Source organism: Sus scrofa, chromosome 1, assembly GCF_000003025.6.
Source record: "Sus scrofa isolate TJ Tabasco breed Duroc chromosome 1, Sscrofa11.1, whole genome shotgun sequence".
In the NCBI taxonomy this organism is placed as follows: Eukaryota; Metazoa; Chordata; class Mammalia; order Artiodactyla; family Suidae; genus Sus; species Sus scrofa.
Window position 1 is genome coordinate 56,881,068 of NC_010443.5, and position 22,120 is coordinate 56,903,187.

Here is a 22,120-nt window from a genome sequence, read left to right on the forward strand (position 1 = left end):
AGCTCCATTCTACACAGCTCTATGCTCTTCAATTTTTAAGCCTTGCAACCTGGAGTGCAATGCTAGGAATCTGCCAGATGGTTGCCATGGGGCCTCAGTGAGTTAACCTATGTAATTTATTTGGTAGACATCAGGGGGCGCACTTCTGTTAGCCTGCCTTCCTGTTATTTCCTGGAGTTACTCTGCACTCAGTTTAGGTTAGGAAAATATGATAATGTATTACATCAACAGAAGTTTTCTTCCATTATATTTATGTTAAGTTCCATTTTAAAGAATAAGAAAATAAAATTAGACGAAGACACTTAAACCCCATGCAGGTGACCCTGACTTATTCAATACATGCTTCATTGAATTTGCTTTATATAGCATATATGTACTTTTATACAGCATAAAACTATTAATGGCAGTATATGAAGGCCAATAATTGACTATTTGGTTTATTTTCATTCTATTCATTGCAACCTGAATTGGAAAAGGCTGGCTATTCCGTGGGCTTCTTTATAAATTAAAAGCAAAGTGATACCTGGCTTTGAAACAATATCTTGAGTTCAAAATCAAAACGTCTCCTTAGCTAGAATCCTCCTTCACAGATGTGAACTTCAAGCACAGCCACGTGCTTTACTCTTTTAGGAGAGATGCCTCAAGTCTGAGGCAGCCCAAATTCCCTATTACAAACATCCAGAGAAACATACCTGTGGTGTTAGTTATCTGTCCACTCTATCACAATTCCTCACATGAAAGAAAAACGTACAAAGAAAGCATATCGGAAGATCCTAATAATCTGGATCCCGAGGTGTTAAAAGAATAAGGCGTCTGTTTGTAATGGCTCATTAATGCCTTGGAGAAGAAACAATGGGGGTAGAAGGAAACAACATTTTTAAACTAATTTTTATAAGCCTAGTATTGTGCTGGGTACTTTATCCACACTACCCTATAGAATTCACACAGTAATTCTAAGAAGCAGGTTCTGTCATTCCCATTTTATAGATGTAAAACCAAGGTACATTAATTAGATGAAAATCTCACCAGATTTGTCTGGTTCTGAAGTTTATCCTAAGCTTCAGGGATTGCTTTTCATTGGAATGGCAAATCATCCTTGTGCATTTTAATAGATTCATGAAAAAATTTCCATAAAGATTTCTAAAAGCTAATTATGAAAGTTAATCCCACACCCCATAAAAGCCATAAACATGTCTCACACACTAGCCTGCCACATTTCTCACAATTAAATCTCAGCAAAAAAGCACAGGAGCCAAAATAAACCAAAAAACTGAAGGGTTTTATTCTTTTGGATAAAATATACTTTTTCTCTAAGCTGCCAGATTTCTCTATTGGTTACATAGCATGAGCAATTTTCTCACAGGAAATCTCTTGTATTTATAGCAGTTAATTACTCTCTAGAATTATGATTGTCATATGTATGTGGATGGGTTTGGATTCAATTTTGTCAAAAGCTGGGAAATTAATTCATGCCTCATCCCATGCAAGCTTTATGTTTTAAGAGATTAAAAGTCACTGCAAAGACCTATTACCAGGGAATTGCTGATGACTACCCTTAATTTAAAAATCCATTAATCTACCTTTTTTTTGGATAATATAATTTCTAAGACAGTTTGTTGGCTATGCTAAGTTCAATGTTCCACCTAATTGCTAGGGTAATATCTGTTTATAGGAAATAATAGCTTTATGCTTTAAAGTTTAGACCGAAAAAAAATTCTTATATTTTAATCATAAATGCACTGAATTAAGAGATAAAAACAGAAGATTCCAGCAAATAAGATGCTCACTAGCTTTATGTACCAAAAAGCTACAATATGCTATTTACTACACAATAACTGTTTTCTCTCAAGAGAGGAATGTAAGCAACATTTTGAAAACTTCATTTTGTTGAAATATATACCCGTCTGCTGAGCTTCTTATTTTGTACCAGCAAAAGTGAATTATGCTACTTTCGCTACTGTCAAACAAAAAAACATTTAAATGATTACCAATTCTGACATTGGCTCCAATTTTTTCAGCTGAATATGGTAATACATTTCAAAAATGATGTCAAGGCTGCCACTTTACTACAGCAAAATATTAAAACAGACTTTTTGGTATCATCGTCATATTGTCATCCTTCTCTGAGGAAAAATATTGGGAACACTTTTTATTTTAGAAGAGGTGACATCTACTTCTTAATCTATACTGAGTCCCTCTGAAGCACGTGATACTATTATAATAAAGATCTCCAGCAGTTATGAGGCTTTTGCATAAGTAACCCTAAAAAGTTTAATAAGTTTCTGAGACCGCTCCTTAACACAAAGAGCACCTACTAGTCACATATTTCAGTTGACAGGATATATACTTTCTCGACTTGAAAGTATATATCCCATATATATAAATGCACGTAAAAATATATTTTTTTAATATTTAAAAGTAAAGATAAATGCATGTAAAATCTTAAATACAGAAACCTAAGATTTCACAGGCAGTATATCACTAACTGCCAGGTAAGTAACACAAATCATATGCCACTCCAGAAAGAAAAGATTGTGTCTTCCCAGAAATTGGCCCATACCTCCCTTATGGCTCTCACTGCAGTCTTTGCTTCTGAGCTCTTTGAATACGTTCCTAGAAAAGACAGACTTTTAATTTTCCACTTCTGAATCCCACCACATACTGAAAAACAGCTAGCACGTGGTAATGCTCAATCTATGTTTATTTGAATAAATGAATGTCTGATGATGAAGAGAAAGGACTTAATGAGACAGCAGTCACACTGAGGGCCAGACACTGTTCTAGGTGCTTCACAGGCATTCGCGACTTACTGTTAGTTTTCTCTTAGTATCCCCACTTACAGATAAGGAAACTGAGGCATAGACAGAACGAACTGCTTGCCCCTACTCATCCAACCCCTTCATGCCCTTCAATCCTGGGCTTAAAAGGGACCACATTAGGGAGGTCTTCCCAACCATGACATAAGGCTATATATGCTTGCCCTCCATCCAAATAACTCCTTTATTTTCCCCAGCATTGTGGTCATCACTGTTGAAGAACTTATTTAATCAGTGGTCTTGTCTATTACATAGCAAACTCCATGAAGGCAGGACCATGTTAGTCTTATTCACTGCTTTCATCCCAGTGCCTACCAAAGTGCTTGTCACGTAAACGGTACCTAATATATTTAAGTTTAATGACTGAGTGATGCAGGTGGCTATTAAATGTTTATTTAAAGAGTAGGTAAAAAAAAAAAAAACATTCCTGTCTTGGCACAGTGGAAATGAATCTGACTAGAAACCATGAGGTTTCAGGTTCTAACCCTGGCCTCGCTCAGTGGGTTAAGGATCTGGCATTGCCATGAGCTGTGGTGTAAGTCGCAGACGCAGCTCGGTTATCCAGAGGAACACACAACACACAGATCTGGTATTGCTGTGGCCTAGCCTGGCAGCTACAGCTCTGATTGGACCCCTAGCCTGGGAAGCTCCATATGCCATGGGTGTGGCCCTAAGGAGAAAAAAAAAAAAAAAAAAAAAGAGCAAATCTGAAGTGATACTGAAGTAGTCAATGTAACTGCCCCGTAGGCATCTGAAGATTCAAACTGCAGTTGAAGAGAAGAATGAGGATGAGAGGTGAAGATTCAAGGGTCATTCAGACTATTAATGCATAGTTATAAATGATTACAACAAAACTGTGGCATTATGGCTGACCCATTTCTGAATACATATTACTTGTATATTCAGGAGAACCCAACATTACATGTTAAAATCCCCCCAAATAAAAATCCAGAAAGGGGCCTTTTTAATTGTCAAATGAATTAAGATGAAACCATTCTTTAAGAGGGTCCTTTAATAATAATATAATGCTTCTAGGAGAGTGCCAGGGATCTGCTATTGGCATATTTCTAGATGGGTAGAAAAGCCCCCAGCTTATATTAAAGCCACTGCGGGTTTTCTTTAAGATGACCACGGTGAAGCTGAACTATACTGCTACCAGGATCAGACACCAGAAGTACTCAGGCATGAACTCTGCGTTGTGGGTTCAAGCAAAGTGTCCAAATCTTCACATGGACCTAAAAGAAGCATATGGATTGTAAAGCATTCCACACTGCTGCTGCGACAACACACAAGAAAAGCTCTGCAAAGCACTGACTGACAAGAGAATAGAAGGCAGAACTGGTTCAGTCACTTTGCTTGAGAAACGTGAAGATACACATGTGTTTGGGGGAAAGTATTTTAAATTTCAAACCTGTTTTACATCACTTGGTATAGCTGTGAGTAGCAGAGACAGAGACATCAACTACTGCCACAGTGAAGAAAGGGAGACAATGGGGAAAGGCAGCAGCAGGCTCGCTGAGAAAAGAAAGCACCGCAAATGAAAGAACATCATTTCTGAGCAGAATTGTTTATGCTTTTTGCCTTCTTGGCTATATTCACATTTACACAGCCAGTAAGCAGAATCACATTCAAATATTTAGGATCATGAGAGCAACGTACATAATTAAAAGAAATAAAGGGTAAGTCTGCAAGACCCTTCTAGCAAACAAAACATTACCAGCAGTGTAGCACTGTCTTCCCAAAAACATGGCAGATTTAACACCTCCTTATTAAAAAAAGAGAAAACAGGGACACAATTGCCAGTGAACACCCCCCACCCCCCAAAAAAAGGAAGCAGCAAGAAATAAACCACCAGGATTTGACTTTGAGGAGTAATAGCTGACTGCAAATCACCAACCCCAAAGCATAGTAATCTTGGTCCACTTTCTGAGGCAGTAACTGGCTTAAGAGATACTAACATTTCCTGAGGTCATTGCTTTACTAAAAACCACAGGCAAACAGCCTAAGATAATACTCACAATTAAAGTTATATAAATTAGAGAACATTTCAAGAAGGCAGAGATACTTCTAATATATCAAAGGAAAATATTAACATAAATCCTTGCTTAGATAAGTTATATGGGAAATATTTCATTAAATGATGATGATGATGCCCTTTGCTATCTTATGTTTCCATAGAGCTTGCACTTTTCAATGCACTGTTGCATGAGCTGGCTTCCCTTGAAACACTTGATTAATATCTCCAATGGAAAATTTAAGTTAGCAATATTTACACAAAAACAGTGTTGTTAAGGACAAAGAGAGTGGGCTTAGAGAGTCAGAAAAATCTGGGTTCCAATCCCAATTATATCATTTGCTGATTGCATGACCATGGGCAAGTTATTAAACCTCTGTGTCTCAATATTTTCGTCTGTAAATACAAGCAGTATTTACTTTAAGGCTGCTATAAATATTAGAAAGTATAATTTGTCCTGAGCACATAATACATGCTCAATAAAAATTATTTCTTTTATTTCTATATCCAGTACAAAGTTATATGTTACCATTCCATTTATGCCAGAGCTGTTTTTTTTTAATTATCACTGATCTTAACAAAAATATCTAACTTTGAAAATAATGTCAAAAGTTGTTATTTCCAAAGGGAAGAAAGAACACATACTGAATCAGAAACATGCAGATTCCATTATTGGGTAGTATATTGCTAGAGTACAAGTTTCTGCTTCCAGATTACCATGCAGACACTGAAATGTTTAATGAAAATGATACACTATAGGAAATGATTTTTAGATTTATGTATTATTGATAAATAAGTATTATTTATTTTTAACTCAATAGAATCCTGATGGTATGTTTTTAAAGTCACAATTTTGAAGATAATTCTCTAAAGAAAAAGAATGAAACAACAGAGGATAATTATCACCTCTATGGGGAAAAAAGGTGTAATGAACTGATTTCTTTCTCACAATAAAAATCTGTAATGAACAAACTTGAACAAATCAATCTATTGTCTTTTTCTAGAATATAACTCTCCTGTGAAAACTAAGTCTAACAGGCTGGGGCTTGATCTTAACTTCTCAAGACATACAAAAAGAGATGAAAATAACTGAAATAACAACTACGGAAAGGCAAGATCTTCTGTGACTTGAACTGTCAGATTCAAAAGTACAACTAGTCACATTAAGAAAGGTTCTCCAGTGCACTCACTTCCTGTCACAAATAATAGTTCAACATGAGTGGCAACAGAACGTCAGAAAAAAACAAATAGAAACATTAATTTGAATTATTTTTATATTAGTTTTGCTTTTTTGTTTCTCTTAGAAGCAAATACTTCAAATAATATGAAATACTAAAATAAAAATATTTTACTATCTGACAGTTATGACTTTAGGAACCCAGGACTCTTTGTCATTGTCCACGGCAGTGAGCATTATTACTAGTTTCTTTAGCTGAGCCTAAAGAAGCCATCTGAAATACTGATATGAAGCACCAAGAAAATGTCAGTTCTTAACGCTGAGTTTGGTTCTTACCTAAAGTTTTGATGCTAAAAAGTATTAGCATGCTGCCCCCATTCCAAATTAGAAAATCTTTTTTTTTTTTTTTTTTGGTCTTTTTGTGGCTGCACCCTTGATTTATGGAGGTTCTCAGGCTAGGGATTGTCGAGTTGGAGCTGGCCTACACCACAGCCACAGCAATGCAGGATCCAAGCCTCGTCTTCGACCTACACCACAGCTCATGGCACTGAGTTCCTTAACCCACTGAGCAAGGCCAGGGATCAAACCCAAATCCTCATGGATACTAGTCAGGTTCATTAACTGCTGAGCCACGATGGGAACTCCTAAATTAGAAATTCTTAAAGTGATCTGTACAATCTTGCTGTTGTTAGTATGTTTGTTTGTTTTTAATTCTCTAATACCAATTTACCTCTTCAACCATATCTAGTATTACTTACATAAACTTTTGCTCTTATATCCCAGGCAAAACTTTTTCTGGCCACGTCCACATCATGTGGAAGTTCCCAGGCCAGAGACTGAACCTGTACCACAGCAGTGACCCAAGCCGCTGAAGTGATAACACCGGACCCTTAACCTCCTGTGCCACAAATGAACTCCCCAAGGCAAGTCTTTATAGCTCCACTTCACACTTTGCATCTTCTGTTTCTTAAAGTACCTGTCATCTTCCTAGACCTACAGAAGGTAAACAGAAGGACAAAGTCTCAATCTCTCTCTCTCTGACACACAGACACACACACACCCTACTATTCACCTAATTGGTAGGACAATATAGTTCTTATTTCCTTTGTGAAACACACTTCAACTGCCCCAGTCCATAGTTCTTCCTCAGTTTTTGACATGTATAGCTAATTCCAAGCATCTGACACATTGCATCCCACCTTGTGTTGTCAATTACCTTTTTACCAAGAGATTTCTTCCATCTCACCAATCAGCCTAGAAGTTGTGGGCAGACAGAATATCTTATTAATCTTTATATTCCTGTCTTCGTTTTATACATATACAATTAATCGATGTTTCTTTTTGACCAGCAGATAAGTTGTGAGATACAGAATGGATAAAAGAATGGTATGTAGAGTCAAAGGAACAGGGAATTGTAAACGTTAGAGAGGAGTGGAAGTTAGGGGAAATAAGGATACAGGAGCATGGAAAAGACTGATGAAAAAAAAATTACATGTGCTACAGAAGATAGTAAGAAGCCACTCTTGGTGAGATATATATATATATATATTTTTTTTTTGTCTTTTGTCTTTTTAGGGCCACACCCTCAGCATATGGAGGTTCCCAGGCTAGAGGTTGAATTGTAGATGCAGCTGCCAGCCTATGCCACAGCCACAGCAACGCCAGATCCTTAACCCACTGAGCAAGGCCAGGGATCAAACCCACGTCCTCATGGATACTAGTCGGGTTCATTAACCACTGAGCCATGACAAGAACTCTGATACTTTTTAAATAAAAATAATTTTTTAAAAAGCAAACTGATGCAGAATAAACTTATAAAAGGTTGTGAGGACCGGAAATAGGAAACTGAATTTACTCTGGAGAGTGTCAAGGCACCTAAAATAGAGACTATCAAGGAATAGAAAATTTGGAGGAAGAAAGAATGTGGATTTACCTCAAGTCAGTCCCTCAAAAGAGGTGGCTGTCACTTGTCCTAGCCAACAGAACTGAGAGAAGGAGAGACCTGGCCTCAAGAAGACTGATCTATTAAGGACATTTAGGAGTTCACTAAGAATGAGAAGAATTCAAAAGAACAGACTTGTCTTAACTTCTTTTTCCCAAAATATAATTTTTCATAATTTTCATCAATTTAATAAATCATTCAGGCCAGTAAAGGCATCTGAAAATCCTCAACAGACTTGTGATTTTTTTTTTTATTGTGAATAAAAATGAGCCCTATGAGAGCATGGAAGTCTCTATCTTTTAATCAGGTACAAGAGAATGGACTAGTTCATCACTGGTAGTAACTTACCCTTGACAATATAATTTCTACCTTTTCCTTGTATGGCTCCATCTCACTCCAGAAGTAGCCACTTTGTGACACCTAATGACCTATATTATATGCATGTTACCTTATTTCATTCATCCTTTTGCTAAACCATAACCACCCTGAGAACACCTCCTTGCTTATTTTCACCATCACTGCCTTTTACATCATTCGGTTACCCTTGTGCTATGCAACCAACCTACTCATCCTGAAACTTAGAAAACATCTGTTCCTTCTCCATGCAATGCTGCTATAGTTCCTTCTGTGGCTAAAATCAGCCCTGAGTCATCAAAATGCCTCCAAGATACACTGATCTTGAAAAACATCAAAATGCTTTAATTCCAGCTATGCTCACAAGGCATACTCAACACTGAGCCAGAAAATGAGAAATGTTTTTTTTTTTTTTTTTTCATTTTTTTTAATGTATCTAGCAAAACTACCACACCTGGTTGGGAAGAAAACAAAAATAAAAAACACCAATCTCAACTTTTCTCTCTGAGCTAATCAGAGCACACAAAGTCCTCAGGTGTTTTGTTTATACGTCTGATTTCTTCACAGCTGGTTCCTTCTCAAAGAAATAGATATCTAGAGACTATTTCAAATTAATAGCTGTATAATACTTTCACCAAATCTCTTAGATATGAAGAATTAATAAAGGTAAAATAAAAAGCATTTAGTATAAAAGGTAATAAAAACAACAAGGAGGGTTGGCCCTTCCAAAAAAATGATGGCTAAGGAGAAATACACAACACAATAAGTTCAAAATAGATGCTTTGGGAACAAAATGAAAATACTCCATAACTATATCAGAAGATATTATAATTAGAAGCCTTTTATTATCTCAGAGATTCACAAATGTTCGCAATATAAGAACTCTCAGCTCTTACTATTAACAACTTAGTCATCAACAATGACTAAGTAGCAGAGGTAAGATTATAACTTTATACTACCATTCCTTTATATGTAAATAAACCACAGTGATTCTATCTTGATCCTTGTAGTAGAACCACTTCTCCTTTGGTCAAGTCATTTAGTCCAATCCATGTCTTAACTAGTAACATGTCAATTACAGGGATAATTTTGGCCTGCTATACAAACAAAACTCAGAAGGGCTTCAAGATATATATGAAAAAGCCACATAAATAGTAACTAGTACACTAAATAAGTATACACTAAAATAATTCTCCACAGGAGGCAATATAATGTAAACTACCTGTTGGCATTGTAACCTTCAGTTTGTCACTCAGCCTTTTATGTCTTCCTGATCTGTAAAACTGAAAACTGAAAACTTGTAAAGTACCTACACTTTACAAGCTGTCTGAGAATTAATTAAAACAGTGCCTAGCACTTGGTGCTCAACAAATGGTGGCTATAATATTTATATTTAGTATCACCTGATAATGTTACTAACTGAACTTCGCATGCTTTTGGTTTAAACAGTATGTTATCCCATTTTCCTTTTTCATGTTTTCAAATACTGACAAGGAAGAAAAAAAGATGAGATATCCAAAGAGATATCAACACGGTTGTAATATTTGAGGATAAAATGAAAAAATATATTATACATGAGGGGTACATTTAATTAAAAAAAATTTTTTTTTCTTTTAAGGCTGTACTTATAGTATATGGAGGTTCCCAGGCTAGCCGCTGAATCAGAGCTGCATCAGCTGGCCTACACCACAGCCACAGCAACGCAGGATCTGAGCCTCGTCTGCAATGTACACCACAGGTCATGGCAATGCCAGATCCTTAACCCACTGAGCGAGGCCAGGGATTGAACCCACATCCTCATGAATGCTAGTTGGGTTCATTAACCACTGAGCCACAACGAGAACTCCCAACTTAAATATTCTTTTATACTATTTGTTTTTCAAAGCCTTAGCCTCCTTTGACAAAAAGGTTTATACAAAATTACTTTCCACTAGAAAACTGATTTTATGAGTTAAGACTTAGAAAGTTGAATCTGATTCTAAAGCACTGCAACTTATTGAAAGGAACCTCTGGATAGTCAAATAACCTAACGTCGTTTTATGTGTCTATCCCACAAAAACTCTGAATAGATTGATTTTTTTTTTAAAAAAAGACTGTATATATAATTATATTCACTGATAATATTATGACTATTATCAGACTTAAATCTTCACAGAGAACAGAAGTATTTTAATATCATAAAGAACATATTATTGGAGTTTCCGTCATGGTGCAGTGGTTAATGAATCTGACTAGGAACCATGAGGTTGTGGGTTTGATCCCTGGCCTTGCTCAGTGGGTTAAGGATCTGGCGTTGCCCTGAGCTGTGGTGTAGGTCGCAGACACAGCTCAGATCCCACATTGCTGTGGCTCTGGTGTAGGCCGGTAGCTACAGCTCCAATTAGACCCCTAGCCTGGGAACCTCCATACGCTGCGGAAGCGGCCCTAGAAAAAGGCAAAAAGACAAAAAGAAAAAAAAGAAAAAAAGAAAGAACACATTATTTTAGCAGATGAATGATCACATGTGAAGGTATTTATTGGGTACCACAAATGTTCTGATCGGGTGACACTACAGGAAGAATTTAAAATTAGTATTTAAAATATTTTAGTAAAACTGTAAATATCCAAATGGTGACTTGTATTTGCAAGGTTAAACTTAAATTTATAATGATTTCTTCAAACCATTATACTCTTATATTTCATTGCATTTAGTATAGTTTGAATTTCCTGAACTCCAAATCTGTCATTTTTACTTATTGGCAAATAATTATATAGACAGTGAAATACTGGGATAAGAAAAAAACAAACATCTACCTCATTATTTAGAAAAAACCATTTCAAGAGACAGATTTATGTGACTACATTTTTAAATTTCTGTTTTAAACAATTAAGGATCCCTCCTACCCACACCCCGAGGTATACATTTGGGACAGAAATCACTTAATAGTCTCAAACTTCTGAAGATGTTCAAGGTAGCCAGTTCAAGGCCAATTACAAATCATTGGCAACATTAATGGTCTGGTGTTATCTAGTCTCAGAGTTTCAGTTTGTTACTCTTCTCCAAGAGTCAACAAAGAGAACACCAGTTTGGAGCTTTCCTAATACCTGCGTCACAGCCATGGGACACCTGAAATGGGTCTTTGCAGCTGCCTCTGCCTCGTGAGGACCGGACAGGTCTGGAACTGTGTTTTCAAACTTTATGAGGCAAGAGGATGAGTAAATATTTCTTCTTACCTATTTGCTGGAGAAATTATTTTTCTCCTTTTGTGGGAAGAAAGTGAAATATATAACTTCTAGATGTCTAATATATAATCCAGATCAGAAACTCTGGCATTTGTCAGAAACATGACTTTAACAATAGTCATTTTATAGATATCCTTTTATATGTACATGTTATCAATGCCTTCGAAATTCTTTTTAGAAGTAAAATATTTGTAGGGGAAAAAAACTCAGGATAAAAAATAACATTTATTTCCTTTCACCAAAATAGGATGTTCACTGCATTATAAATACTTTAGCATTGATACAATTTGCTTTTTTGAGAACATCTCCAAATTACAAAAAAAGAATTTAATCTTTTTCTCTCCAAACCACATTTAACAAGAAAACAGCTTGATACGATAAATCTGGTTTTTAAAAAAAACTAGAATATGCTAAAATGATTTCTAATATTTTTCTATAAATGTCTCACTCAAGAGAGATTGAAAGTAATTGGAATTTCCAGCTAAGAAAAATGCTAACTTTCTTAATTGGAAAATAATTTGAGGACTATAATTAAAATGTTCTCAGAATAATGTATTCACAAAATCTACATTTCAAATAAAGCTACTGATGTTAATAACAATTTACAACCATAATCTTAAATTAGAAAATAAAATTAATTTATAGTGCCTCAAAGATATCCCAACTCAAGATGTAACAGAGATCAGAAAACAAAGTTTTAAGGCAGTAAATATACATGCAATTAGAACCAGAGTTTTAAATACTCTGACGAACTTCACAGGTAAATCTTTATAGTTTAAAAACAAAAAACAAAACAAAAAAACAAGCTCCAAGGAATATAGAAAAGATTTTTGTTGCCACAAGCAGGGGGTGAGGGTGGGAGAGAAATGGATGAAGGGAGGTGAAAGGGTACATGTTTTCAATTATAAGACAGATAAGTTCTGAGGATGTAATGTAATAGCAGAGTGACTGTAGTTAATAATACTGTACTGCCTATTTGAAAATTGATAAAGAGTAGGTCTTAAGAGTTCTCATCACAAGAAAAAAACTGTTTTGTAACTATGTAGGGGGATGGATGTTAAGTAGACTTACTGGGATGATCCTTTTGCAATGTTTGCAATATTGGATCATTATGTTGTACATCTGAAACAAACACAATGTTATATATTAACTACACCTCAATTTAAAAAAAAAAAAAAAAAGGACTTCGCTCATGGCTCCAAGGGTTAAGTGTTGTCACCGCTGTGGCTCTGGTTACAGCTGTGGCACAGGTTTGATCCCTGACCTGGGAACTTTCCCATGCGGTTGGGTATACCCCCAAAACAACAACAACAGCAACAATGCACTTGGTTTTCTGAGCATTCTTCAATAATGTTAACAAATACTCATTTAGTGTTTTTAGGTCTTGGGCACTAGGCTAATTGCCAAAGATAGAGAGGTGCACAAGACACAGCCCAGCCCTGTGGGACTCATATTCTTGTAGATAAGTTAAGGATTGGAAGATAAGAATTCTAAAACTGAAAGTGACTCTAGGCTGAAGTGTTATCTCAGTTTTGGCAACAACACTGCCAAAAGTACCTTGGTAAAAATGGCACAAAAACTACTACTATTGAATACTTTTTGGAATCCTAAGTCTGCAGCTACTATGTGACCTGGTAGTAACAAACAATGTGTGATTTTTAACATCCAGAAAGATAGCAATATGGGCTCACTAACTAGAGAGCCCAGCAGTGGCCCTAAAGCTCTCTGTCAGTAAATGTGCAGGATAAAATGCTGTCAGCAACTAAATAGCTATTGCATAGAAGTAGAGAGGGTTTTGGCTTTCATGACAGTTAGTGAGTTGTTGTTGTTGTTGTTTTAAAAGCTTCTTTCACTTTTTGAGTCTACTTTCAACAAAGAAATAACCATGCCTGCCTTTATTACTGCTATGAGACATTGAAAATTCGCCTCTTCCCTTACAGTACAGAAAACTGAGCTGGTAGTCATTAATATGTCACACAAATCTAGATCTGCTTCATTGCTTTCTCTCAATTTCTCACTCACCTCCTTTTTTTTTTTTTTGTCTTTTTGCCATTTCTTGGGCCTCTCCTTCGGCATATGGAGGTTCCCAGGCTAGGGGTCTAATCGGAGCTGTAGCTGCCAGCCTATGCCAGAGCCACAGCAGTGCAGGATGTGAGCCGTGTCTGCAACCCACACCACAGCTCACGGCAACGCCGGATCATTAACCCACTGAGCAAGGGCAGGGATTGAACCCTCAACCTCATGGTTCCTAGTCGGATTCGTCAACCACTGCGCCACGACGGGAACTCCACTCACCTCCATTTTTTTCTGCTTTTTTTTTTAAATCCACTGGGATCTTACCTTTATTTCTTTCTCTATCCTCAAACCACATGAAATCATTTGGAAGATAAGAGTAGGTGTGGAGAGAAGGCTCCCTTCCATTCTTGAGAATTAGGGTTTTTTGGAAATAGAAAATAGCTATGCTTGGCTCCATAAAACATCTTACTTCACTTCTCATTTATCTTTTCCTATACTTTCTTCCTCTCTCTCCCCAGCAACTTTGACATCTCATCATTTTCTGCCCTTCCAGAGCCACTCCGAGGGCCATCATCAACTCAAGGGCAGGTAGGCTTCCTCACCATCACCTGCATAAATGTGGCTGACATAAGGCAGCAGTAGCTGGACAAGCAGTGTTTGCCCAACTGTGAGTTGTGACCCATATTCTAAAAGAGAGGTTAATTTAGTGGGTTGAGACCTGTATTTAAAAACTAAATCAATGGAAAAATAAATAGAACAGAATGGTAAATATAGTGGTTACATCACACTTACTTTAAAACTCTGGTTTATGTTGTGTGCGTATAGATATATGTATGTGTACTAGAACTCAATGCAAATACACTTGTCACATCCCTATAGGTCATGCTCAAAAGTTTGGAAGCCACTAAACTAGAATATTCCATTCTAGGGCTTGTATCTTTAGTTGATAGAATATTTCAGGTATTCTAGAGATTTAGAATATGCATGTTAAACTTCTTTTACTAAAAATGTTGACCTACAAGCCATACATATTCTAAAACATCATTAGTCAGTAAACAAACCAAATCAGTTTTCCTAGTTTTTTTTCAATATTTCATGAGAGAGACCCAAATAAATACTTTAAGTTTAATTTACCCTGAAAATTAAAACTGACAAATTATTAGCTATTTAAAAAAAATATTTTACGTAACAAATAAAAATCTAAGCTCAATAGACCTAAAAAGGGAAAATATTCTACTTTTTTAAGTTGAAAAAAGTCTGAGGGTACTGTTTGATGGATTTTCAAATATAATTTCAAAAATGAAGACGAGATCATTATTTCTTTGCATCTATTGTGTATGCATATGAATACAAACATCAATCTTCTATTTCTTTGGCTGGAAAGAGATTTTTTTAAATTGAAGCTTAGAAAGCTTAGAGTATGAAACTGTGACTAATGGCACCCAGTCCCTCAGCAGGGATGGAACCAGGCTCAGAGGCAGAGAAGAAATCAGCTGTACTGACTATAAAATAACTGCCTCAGAATACTGGTGATTTTCCTTACTTTCCACATATGGTGGCTGCATGGAATTCGTAGTTAAAATATAGAAGACATTTTTTAGCCATTCTGCAGTGTCAAAATGGGAACTGTATGTGACTCAGCCTCACAGCTTCACACACATCTTGGGCTGTCAGAACTGCAAGAGGCAACCAATACCAAGCCCTGCAGGGAGGGACAGCCCTGTGGCCTTGAGACTTTCCATAACAACCCTTGAGTTGATTAAAAGTGATGCTGACAGGCTTCAATCCTTCTTGCTTTTATGGATTCTGGCTGCTAAGAGCAGCCTCCAGAACTAGAAACCTATGAGAATAGCATTAAGATTTTTACTGGACTGTAAAATGCTTTAGAAAACGACATAGAATAAGAGTTATAAAATGTAAACTATTATTTAAACTTGACCATGTCTACAAAAATAAGGTATGAGTAATAAAGTACATATTCACTGAGTTAAGATAAAGGTATTATGCAAAGATATACAGAAATGCTCACTCCTCTGCTCCCCAGAAACTTCTGACAACCTGAAAGCATACAAATAGGAATTAAGTAAAATATTATTTAATCAAAACTTCCCTTTTTAATTTCAAAGACTACATGAAAAGATACTGAAACAACACTCTAAATCAGCTATACTGTAATTTTTAAAAAATTGTTTTAAAAGAAAACACACCTTAACTGCGAAAGGAAAGTGAACCCTGACTTAACTGTACAGTTTGGTACACTATTATTTTGAGAATAAAATGAGATGATACATGTGAAAAAGAAAAGATATAATGAATCATATCTCTTACTTAAGAAAACTCTAAGTCACATACAACACAGTATATTTAGAAACTTAATCTCAACAAAGTTGAAAGTTAGTCTTAGATGACTGGGAAATCTGCTTCCTTCGCAGCACTAAATTAACAGCTGTGCATGTGTGAGGCAATTCTTTTCTTACTCTGTATTACAACTTGTTATAAAATGGTCAGTGTTTTATTTAGTTTATTATATTTTAGGATAAAACAAGAGAATAATCATGCGTGCTTAAAATTAAGTTCTTCAGATGACAAATTTCCCATGAAAACTTAAGAATAGAGCTTATTTGAAAAAAGAACCTTCCAATGACATATAGAAGATGTTAAGAGATAAAAAAGGTAAAGTTGGAATAACTTTCCCTAAAAATAATGAAACCTGAAACCAGCATGAAGATGTACTAGTCTAAGATTATAATGAAGTCCCATGGTTGTACATATTTGTATCTCCAAATTGGACAGAAAACTAAAACTAAAAGATGGTAATAATGAGAAGAGGAAGAAGGGGGAGACAGAAAGAGAGAAAGAATGTTTGGTTATACAAGTCATGCTATATGCTAATAATATGGATATCTATTGCTATGCGATAGCAAATTTCTGAACTCATTTAACACTTGTCCAAATATCTATCATCCTTTTTGTTTTCTTTTCCTCTTTCTTTAGCAATACAACTGTAAAATGCCTCTTTAACAAACATAGCCTCTAATACCAAGCCACTCACTCTTAGTCCTGTGATGTTAATCAATGAGGATTCCTTTTCTTAAATATTCAAATGAACAACTTCCTAGCTTGATTTCTTAAAAAAAAAATTCAAACCAATATTCTTTTAAGAAAAGCCAAAGTTTCCATTTATTAGAGGCAGTATCTGATGTCTATGCCATACAACATAGAACCGTTACATTTAATTTAATGGGAGAAAAATGAATGTAACAAATACTGGTATTTCATGGCCAAAAGAAGTCAGATGCAAGGCAAGGGGCAGACCTTAAATTCCTAGCCTAATTACAAGCATTTAAACTATAATTTTAAAAACTGTTTTCCAATTAACATAAAATTATAAACATTTTTATCAGGGATCTATATAGTATTTTCATAAGAACCACAGGAATTATAAAAGAACTTCAATAACTAATGAGGATAAGAATCCTTTTACAATATACAAGAGAAATCTTTCCTACAGCAACAGCAAAGGAAAAAGATGCCCTAAAATAATGGACTTTTTTCTACTGTGTTGATTATCTAGGCATAAAGAGTTCACAAAGGATTGACCTCTGTCACTGGGCTTGTTAGAAAGGGCCTGGATAAAGAAAATGTTACGTTAATGAATCAGGTAAGTGAAGGAAGAATCACTCTCATACATACACTTATATGTTTTTGAGACAACATGTAATACACACACACACACACACACACACACACACACACACATTCTACCCTTCCTTAAATATATCAGATATAAGCCTCTCACTTTTTCATTATTTAATTCTAATATGGAGAAACGGGATTTTCCAAACCAATGGACAGAAAAAAAAAATTGGGCTTTCAGAAATATTTCTGCTGAAACTTATTAGGATTCCTGGCTATACTGCCAAACTCGGTGAACAGGATAGTGAGGGAGGTTTATGAAGAGAGAGTCTTGCCAACTCCACTTGTGTTCCAGTGATATTAAAAACAGAAGAAAAAAAAAAAGTACCTGAATGCTTGTCATTATGTAGAGAATCAGAAAAGTCCAAAAGAGTCCACAACTTAAGATCTCTTATGTTAAAATAAGGGAGGCATTTAAAGAAGTGCTAATGTTACGATAACAAAAAAGATTTTTCATTTTAAAATGTCAATAATGTGACTACACTTCCTCAGTATTAAATCTTATATGTCCTATTTAGGCTCAGTCTATTCTGAAAAATCTTTGTTTTTCAAAGCATAAAAATATGTCATATACGCAGGTGGAAAGGAATTCAAAATCACAACCCACAAATGAACATGAGAAAAATAACTAACAGAGCCAAGAAAACAAAAGTGAAGAAAAACCAGAAAACTCAAAAAAAAAAAAAAATTATTTATTTATTTTGTCATTTTAGGGCTGCACCAGTGGCATATGGAGGTTCCAAGGCTAGGGCTCAAATTGCATCTGTAGCCGTTGGCCTACACCACAGCCACAGCAACTTGGGATCCGAGCCATGTCTGCGACCTACACCACATCTCACAGCAACACCGGATCCTTAACCCACTGAGTGAGGCCAGGGATCGAACCCACTTTCTCATGGATACTAGTCAGGTTTGTTAACCATTGAGCCATGACAGGAACACCAAAAACAAAATTTATAGGTCAGGAAACATTAATAAAAGTTATAATAATAGAAAAAGGATGATTGTGAACCTTTCTTTTTATTTACTGCCCTAAACGTTCATAACATTATTAGATTTTTTTACAAGAAAGCTTAGGTGGAATCTATGATTTAATCCTCAATTATTATTACCATAAAAATAATTTTTGATGAAACTGAATGCTTTCCCTCTAAGATTAGGAACAAAGCAAGGATGTCTGTTCTCACTACTTTCATTCAACTTGGTACTGTAGGTTTTGGCCAGTGCAACAAAGCAAGAAAAAGCAGTAAAAGTTGTCTAGATCAGAAAGGAAAAAGGGCAGAGGAAAGAAGATGGCAAAGTAGAAGGAATCGAGTTCACCTTCTCTCATAAAAATACCAAGATCACAACAACTGCAGAACAACTACTGAAAAAGAAGACTGGAAACTATCAAAAAAGGTATTCTACACCCAAAAACAGAGAAGCCACAACAAGATGGTAGGAGGGGTGCTTTCACAATATAAACAAATCCCATACCTGCTGGGTGGGCAACCCACAAACTGGTAAATAACTATATCACAGGGTTCTCCCATAAGAGGGAGAGTTCTGAGCCCCACATCAGGTTCCCCAGCCTGGGGGTTTGGCATCAGGAGCAGGAGCCGCCATGGCATTTGGCTTTGAAGGCCAATGGGGCTTGACTGAAGGAGCTCCACAAGACTGGGGTAAACAGAGACTCCACTCTTGGAGAACACACACAGTATTTCATGTACACTAGGTCTCAGGGCAAAGCTGTGACTCTGTAAGAATCTCAGCCTGAATCTATCTGTGGATCTTGGTGGGGTGTGTGTTGGGGGTAGTCTCAAGAAGACTTAGGGGTTGGCTGTGGCTCACTGCGAGGGCAGGACACTGGAAGGAGAGGCCCCGGGAATAATCACAGACATGAGCTCCCCAGGAGGCTGTCATTTTGTAAATGAGACCTAGTCCCACCCAACAGCCTGTAGGCTCCAGTGCTGGAACACCTCAGGCTAAACAACCAACAAGGTGGGAACAGAGCCCCACCCATCAGCAGAGAGGCTGCCTCTAAACACACCCCTTGCCACAGCCCTGCCCACCAGAGGGACAAGACGCAGCTCTACCCACCAGTGAGTAGGTACCCAGTCCCTCACACCAGGAAGGCTGTGCAAGCTCCTAGATCAGCTTCACCCATCATAGGGCAGATACAAACATAGGAAGTCAGACAAAATGAGACAGCAGAGAAACATGTTCCAGGAGAGGCATCCACAAACATAAGAAGTCAGACAAAATGAGATAGCAGAGAAACACAGTTCCAGACAAAGGAATAAGACAGAAGCCCAGAAAAACAACTAAGTGAAGTGGAGATAAGCAACCTACATGAAAAAGAACTCAGAGTAAAGATGATCCAAGATCTTGGGGGAAAAAAATGGAGGCACACACCAAAAAATTATAAGAAATGTTTAACAAAGAGCTATAAGACTTAAAGAACAGAGATGAACAATACAATAATCAAAGGAAAAAATACACTAGAAGAATCAATAGCAGTGATTTCCATCAGTGTTCCAGCTCACTTGTTTTTCTGTCTCATGTATTCTGCTCAACAAAGCTGTCAAAAAACTTCTATTGGTGAAATGGGTAATGTGGCTCTAAACTGTATTTTCTTTTTCTTTTTCTTTTTATAGTCACACCTGTGTCACATGGAAGTTCCCAAGCTAGGGGTCGAATCAGAACTGTAGCTGCCACTGCCATGGCTTGTGGCAATGCTGGATCCTTAACTGAGCAAAGCCAGGGATCGAACCCACATCCTCACAGACACTATGTCAGGTTCTTAACCCGCTGAGCCATAACAGGAACTCCTAAACTGTACTCTTCTTAACTAATCACTGAAATGAGTTGTCAAAATTAAATCTAGTATGGGCAAGATTATTAAACTAATCGATTCACTGAAGAACAATTACTTTTTCAGTGGAGATATGCAAAAGCAAACGAATTAATATTTCACATTCACAATATTTTTGTGACAGTTATTTGCAGGATTTTCGTGGGTTCTGAACAAGCAAACTGTATCTAGAAAAAGTATATTAGAAAATGAACAATCATACCTTGATTTGTGCAAAGGGTCTTTCATAACCTCCAACATAGAGAAGGCCAACATTCTGAGGAAGTAACCTACAAAGGAAAAAAAAGTCTTATTTATAAAATACCTTTCCTTAAATATAAGATTGTATAATTATCAAAATTTGTATAATAGCCACCTCTAAGTGGCTTCTCTTTAAATATAAGATTGTGTAGTAGTCACTATGATAAAATTAATATCTATTCAATCATTGTCTTTTGCACAATGGGATGGTAACCAGCAAAGGAATAATTCTTATACTTGAGAAAATGGTGAGTAAATATTGAGAATGGCAACTCAAATGTAAAACAATCTAATATATTAGTAATTCTAGAAAAATTACCACATGGGGAGTATTAAAAGAAATAACTCATGTATGTATTTAAAAGGCTCAATTTAAGAGGCACTCATTGTTATGTCTATACTATGCACTATGGAGATACTATAAACCTAAATATTTCAGCCCCCAAATCTAAAAACCGGACACACAAATAATTAACCCTCTGATAAATGCTATTACAGAGGTATTTGTAAGGTATTTGTACTGGAGTAAGAGGTACTTGCTATGGAGGGAGCTGGAGAAGTCTGAAGAGGTGGAATTTACGCTTAACTTTTTTTCTTTTGCCTGAGACCGATGGCATGCAGAAATTCCCAGGCCAGGGATGGACCCTGTGTCAGAGCAGTGACAATGTCAGATCCTCAACCTACAGAGATACCAGAGAACTGCTACGTTTAACTTTTAAGGCATGGGTAAGGTAAAAGTAAGAAATTTTAAACTAAGTCCTAAGGGATGCACAAGATTGAGACAAAAAGTAACTTATCCCTGAAGTAAGGGATAAATTAGTTGCAGATGAAAACTCAAAGGAGGTATGGAATGGACCATGAGAAGGTCATATGTCATCTCTTTATTTTGTAAACAATATTTACATTTTGTAAAAACAATAAATGCACATGAAAATAAAAAAAATCAAACCACATAGAAGGTGGGAAAAAAATGGTTACTTTCTTTGCATCATTCCTCACTTCCTATTTCCAATTTAAAGAGGTCTATCATTCTTGACTACACTGAAACATGATGAATAGGAACTACTTTCATTACGACTATGCCTATGGAGAGAGTTCCCATTGTGGCTCAGCAGAAACCAATCTGACTAGTATCCATGAGGACGCAGGATCAATCCCTGGCCTCGCTCAGTGGATTAAGGATCTGGCATTGCCATGAGCTATGGTGTAGGTCGCAGACACGGCTCAGACTCCCCCATTGCTATGGCTGTGGTGTAGGCCAGCAGCTACAGCTCCAATCTGCCCCCTAGCCTGGGAACCTCCTTATGCCAAGGGTACAGCCCTAAAAAGACGAAAAGAAAAAAAAAAAAGAACTATGCCTGTGGAACACATAGTTGTGGAAGGTATGAGAAGTCATAATTAGAGTAACTACTCTATGATAGCTTATGATCATTGTCACCAGGTGACAGTGTGAGGTGGTTGTGTAATTACTGAAGGGGAGACCATGCCACCCAAAAATATGCCACTTTGACACATGGATTATTTTGTGCAGAAGACAATCAGGACCCAGCAGACTTAGAAAAAACTTTCACCTCTCCCTTAATTACCTAAAAGAACTTTGATAAGGGGCCTGGTCCAGAAAGAGAGTGCTTACCAGAGATAACTTTTTATCTGGAAGACCTATCTGCAGGGCAGGACAAACATCTAATTACCAAATATCTCTTCTCATCCTGTGAATTACCCTCCTCCCTTCTGAAAACCCAGGCCCCTCTCCCATTCCTTAGCACAGGATGGCACACAGCTTCAACTG

At 36.6% G+C, this 22,120-nt stretch overlaps 1 protein-coding gene across 2 annotated transcripts in view; it reads right to left on the reverse strand.

The window, feature by feature from the left end:
- The window catches only part of RNGTT (RNA guanylyltransferase and 5'-phosphatase), a 209,122-nt gene that overhangs the window by 28,204 nt on the left and 158,798 nt on the right, over window positions 1-22,120 (reverse strand). For both annotated transcript variants that reach the window (XM_021089928.1, XM_021089934.1), the window contains exon 14: window positions 20,294-20,360. In XM_021089928.1, coding sequence (XP_020945587.1) covers window positions 20,294-20,360 — 67 coding nt within the window. The remainder of the gene's footprint in view (window positions 1-20,293; window positions 20,361-22,120) is intronic.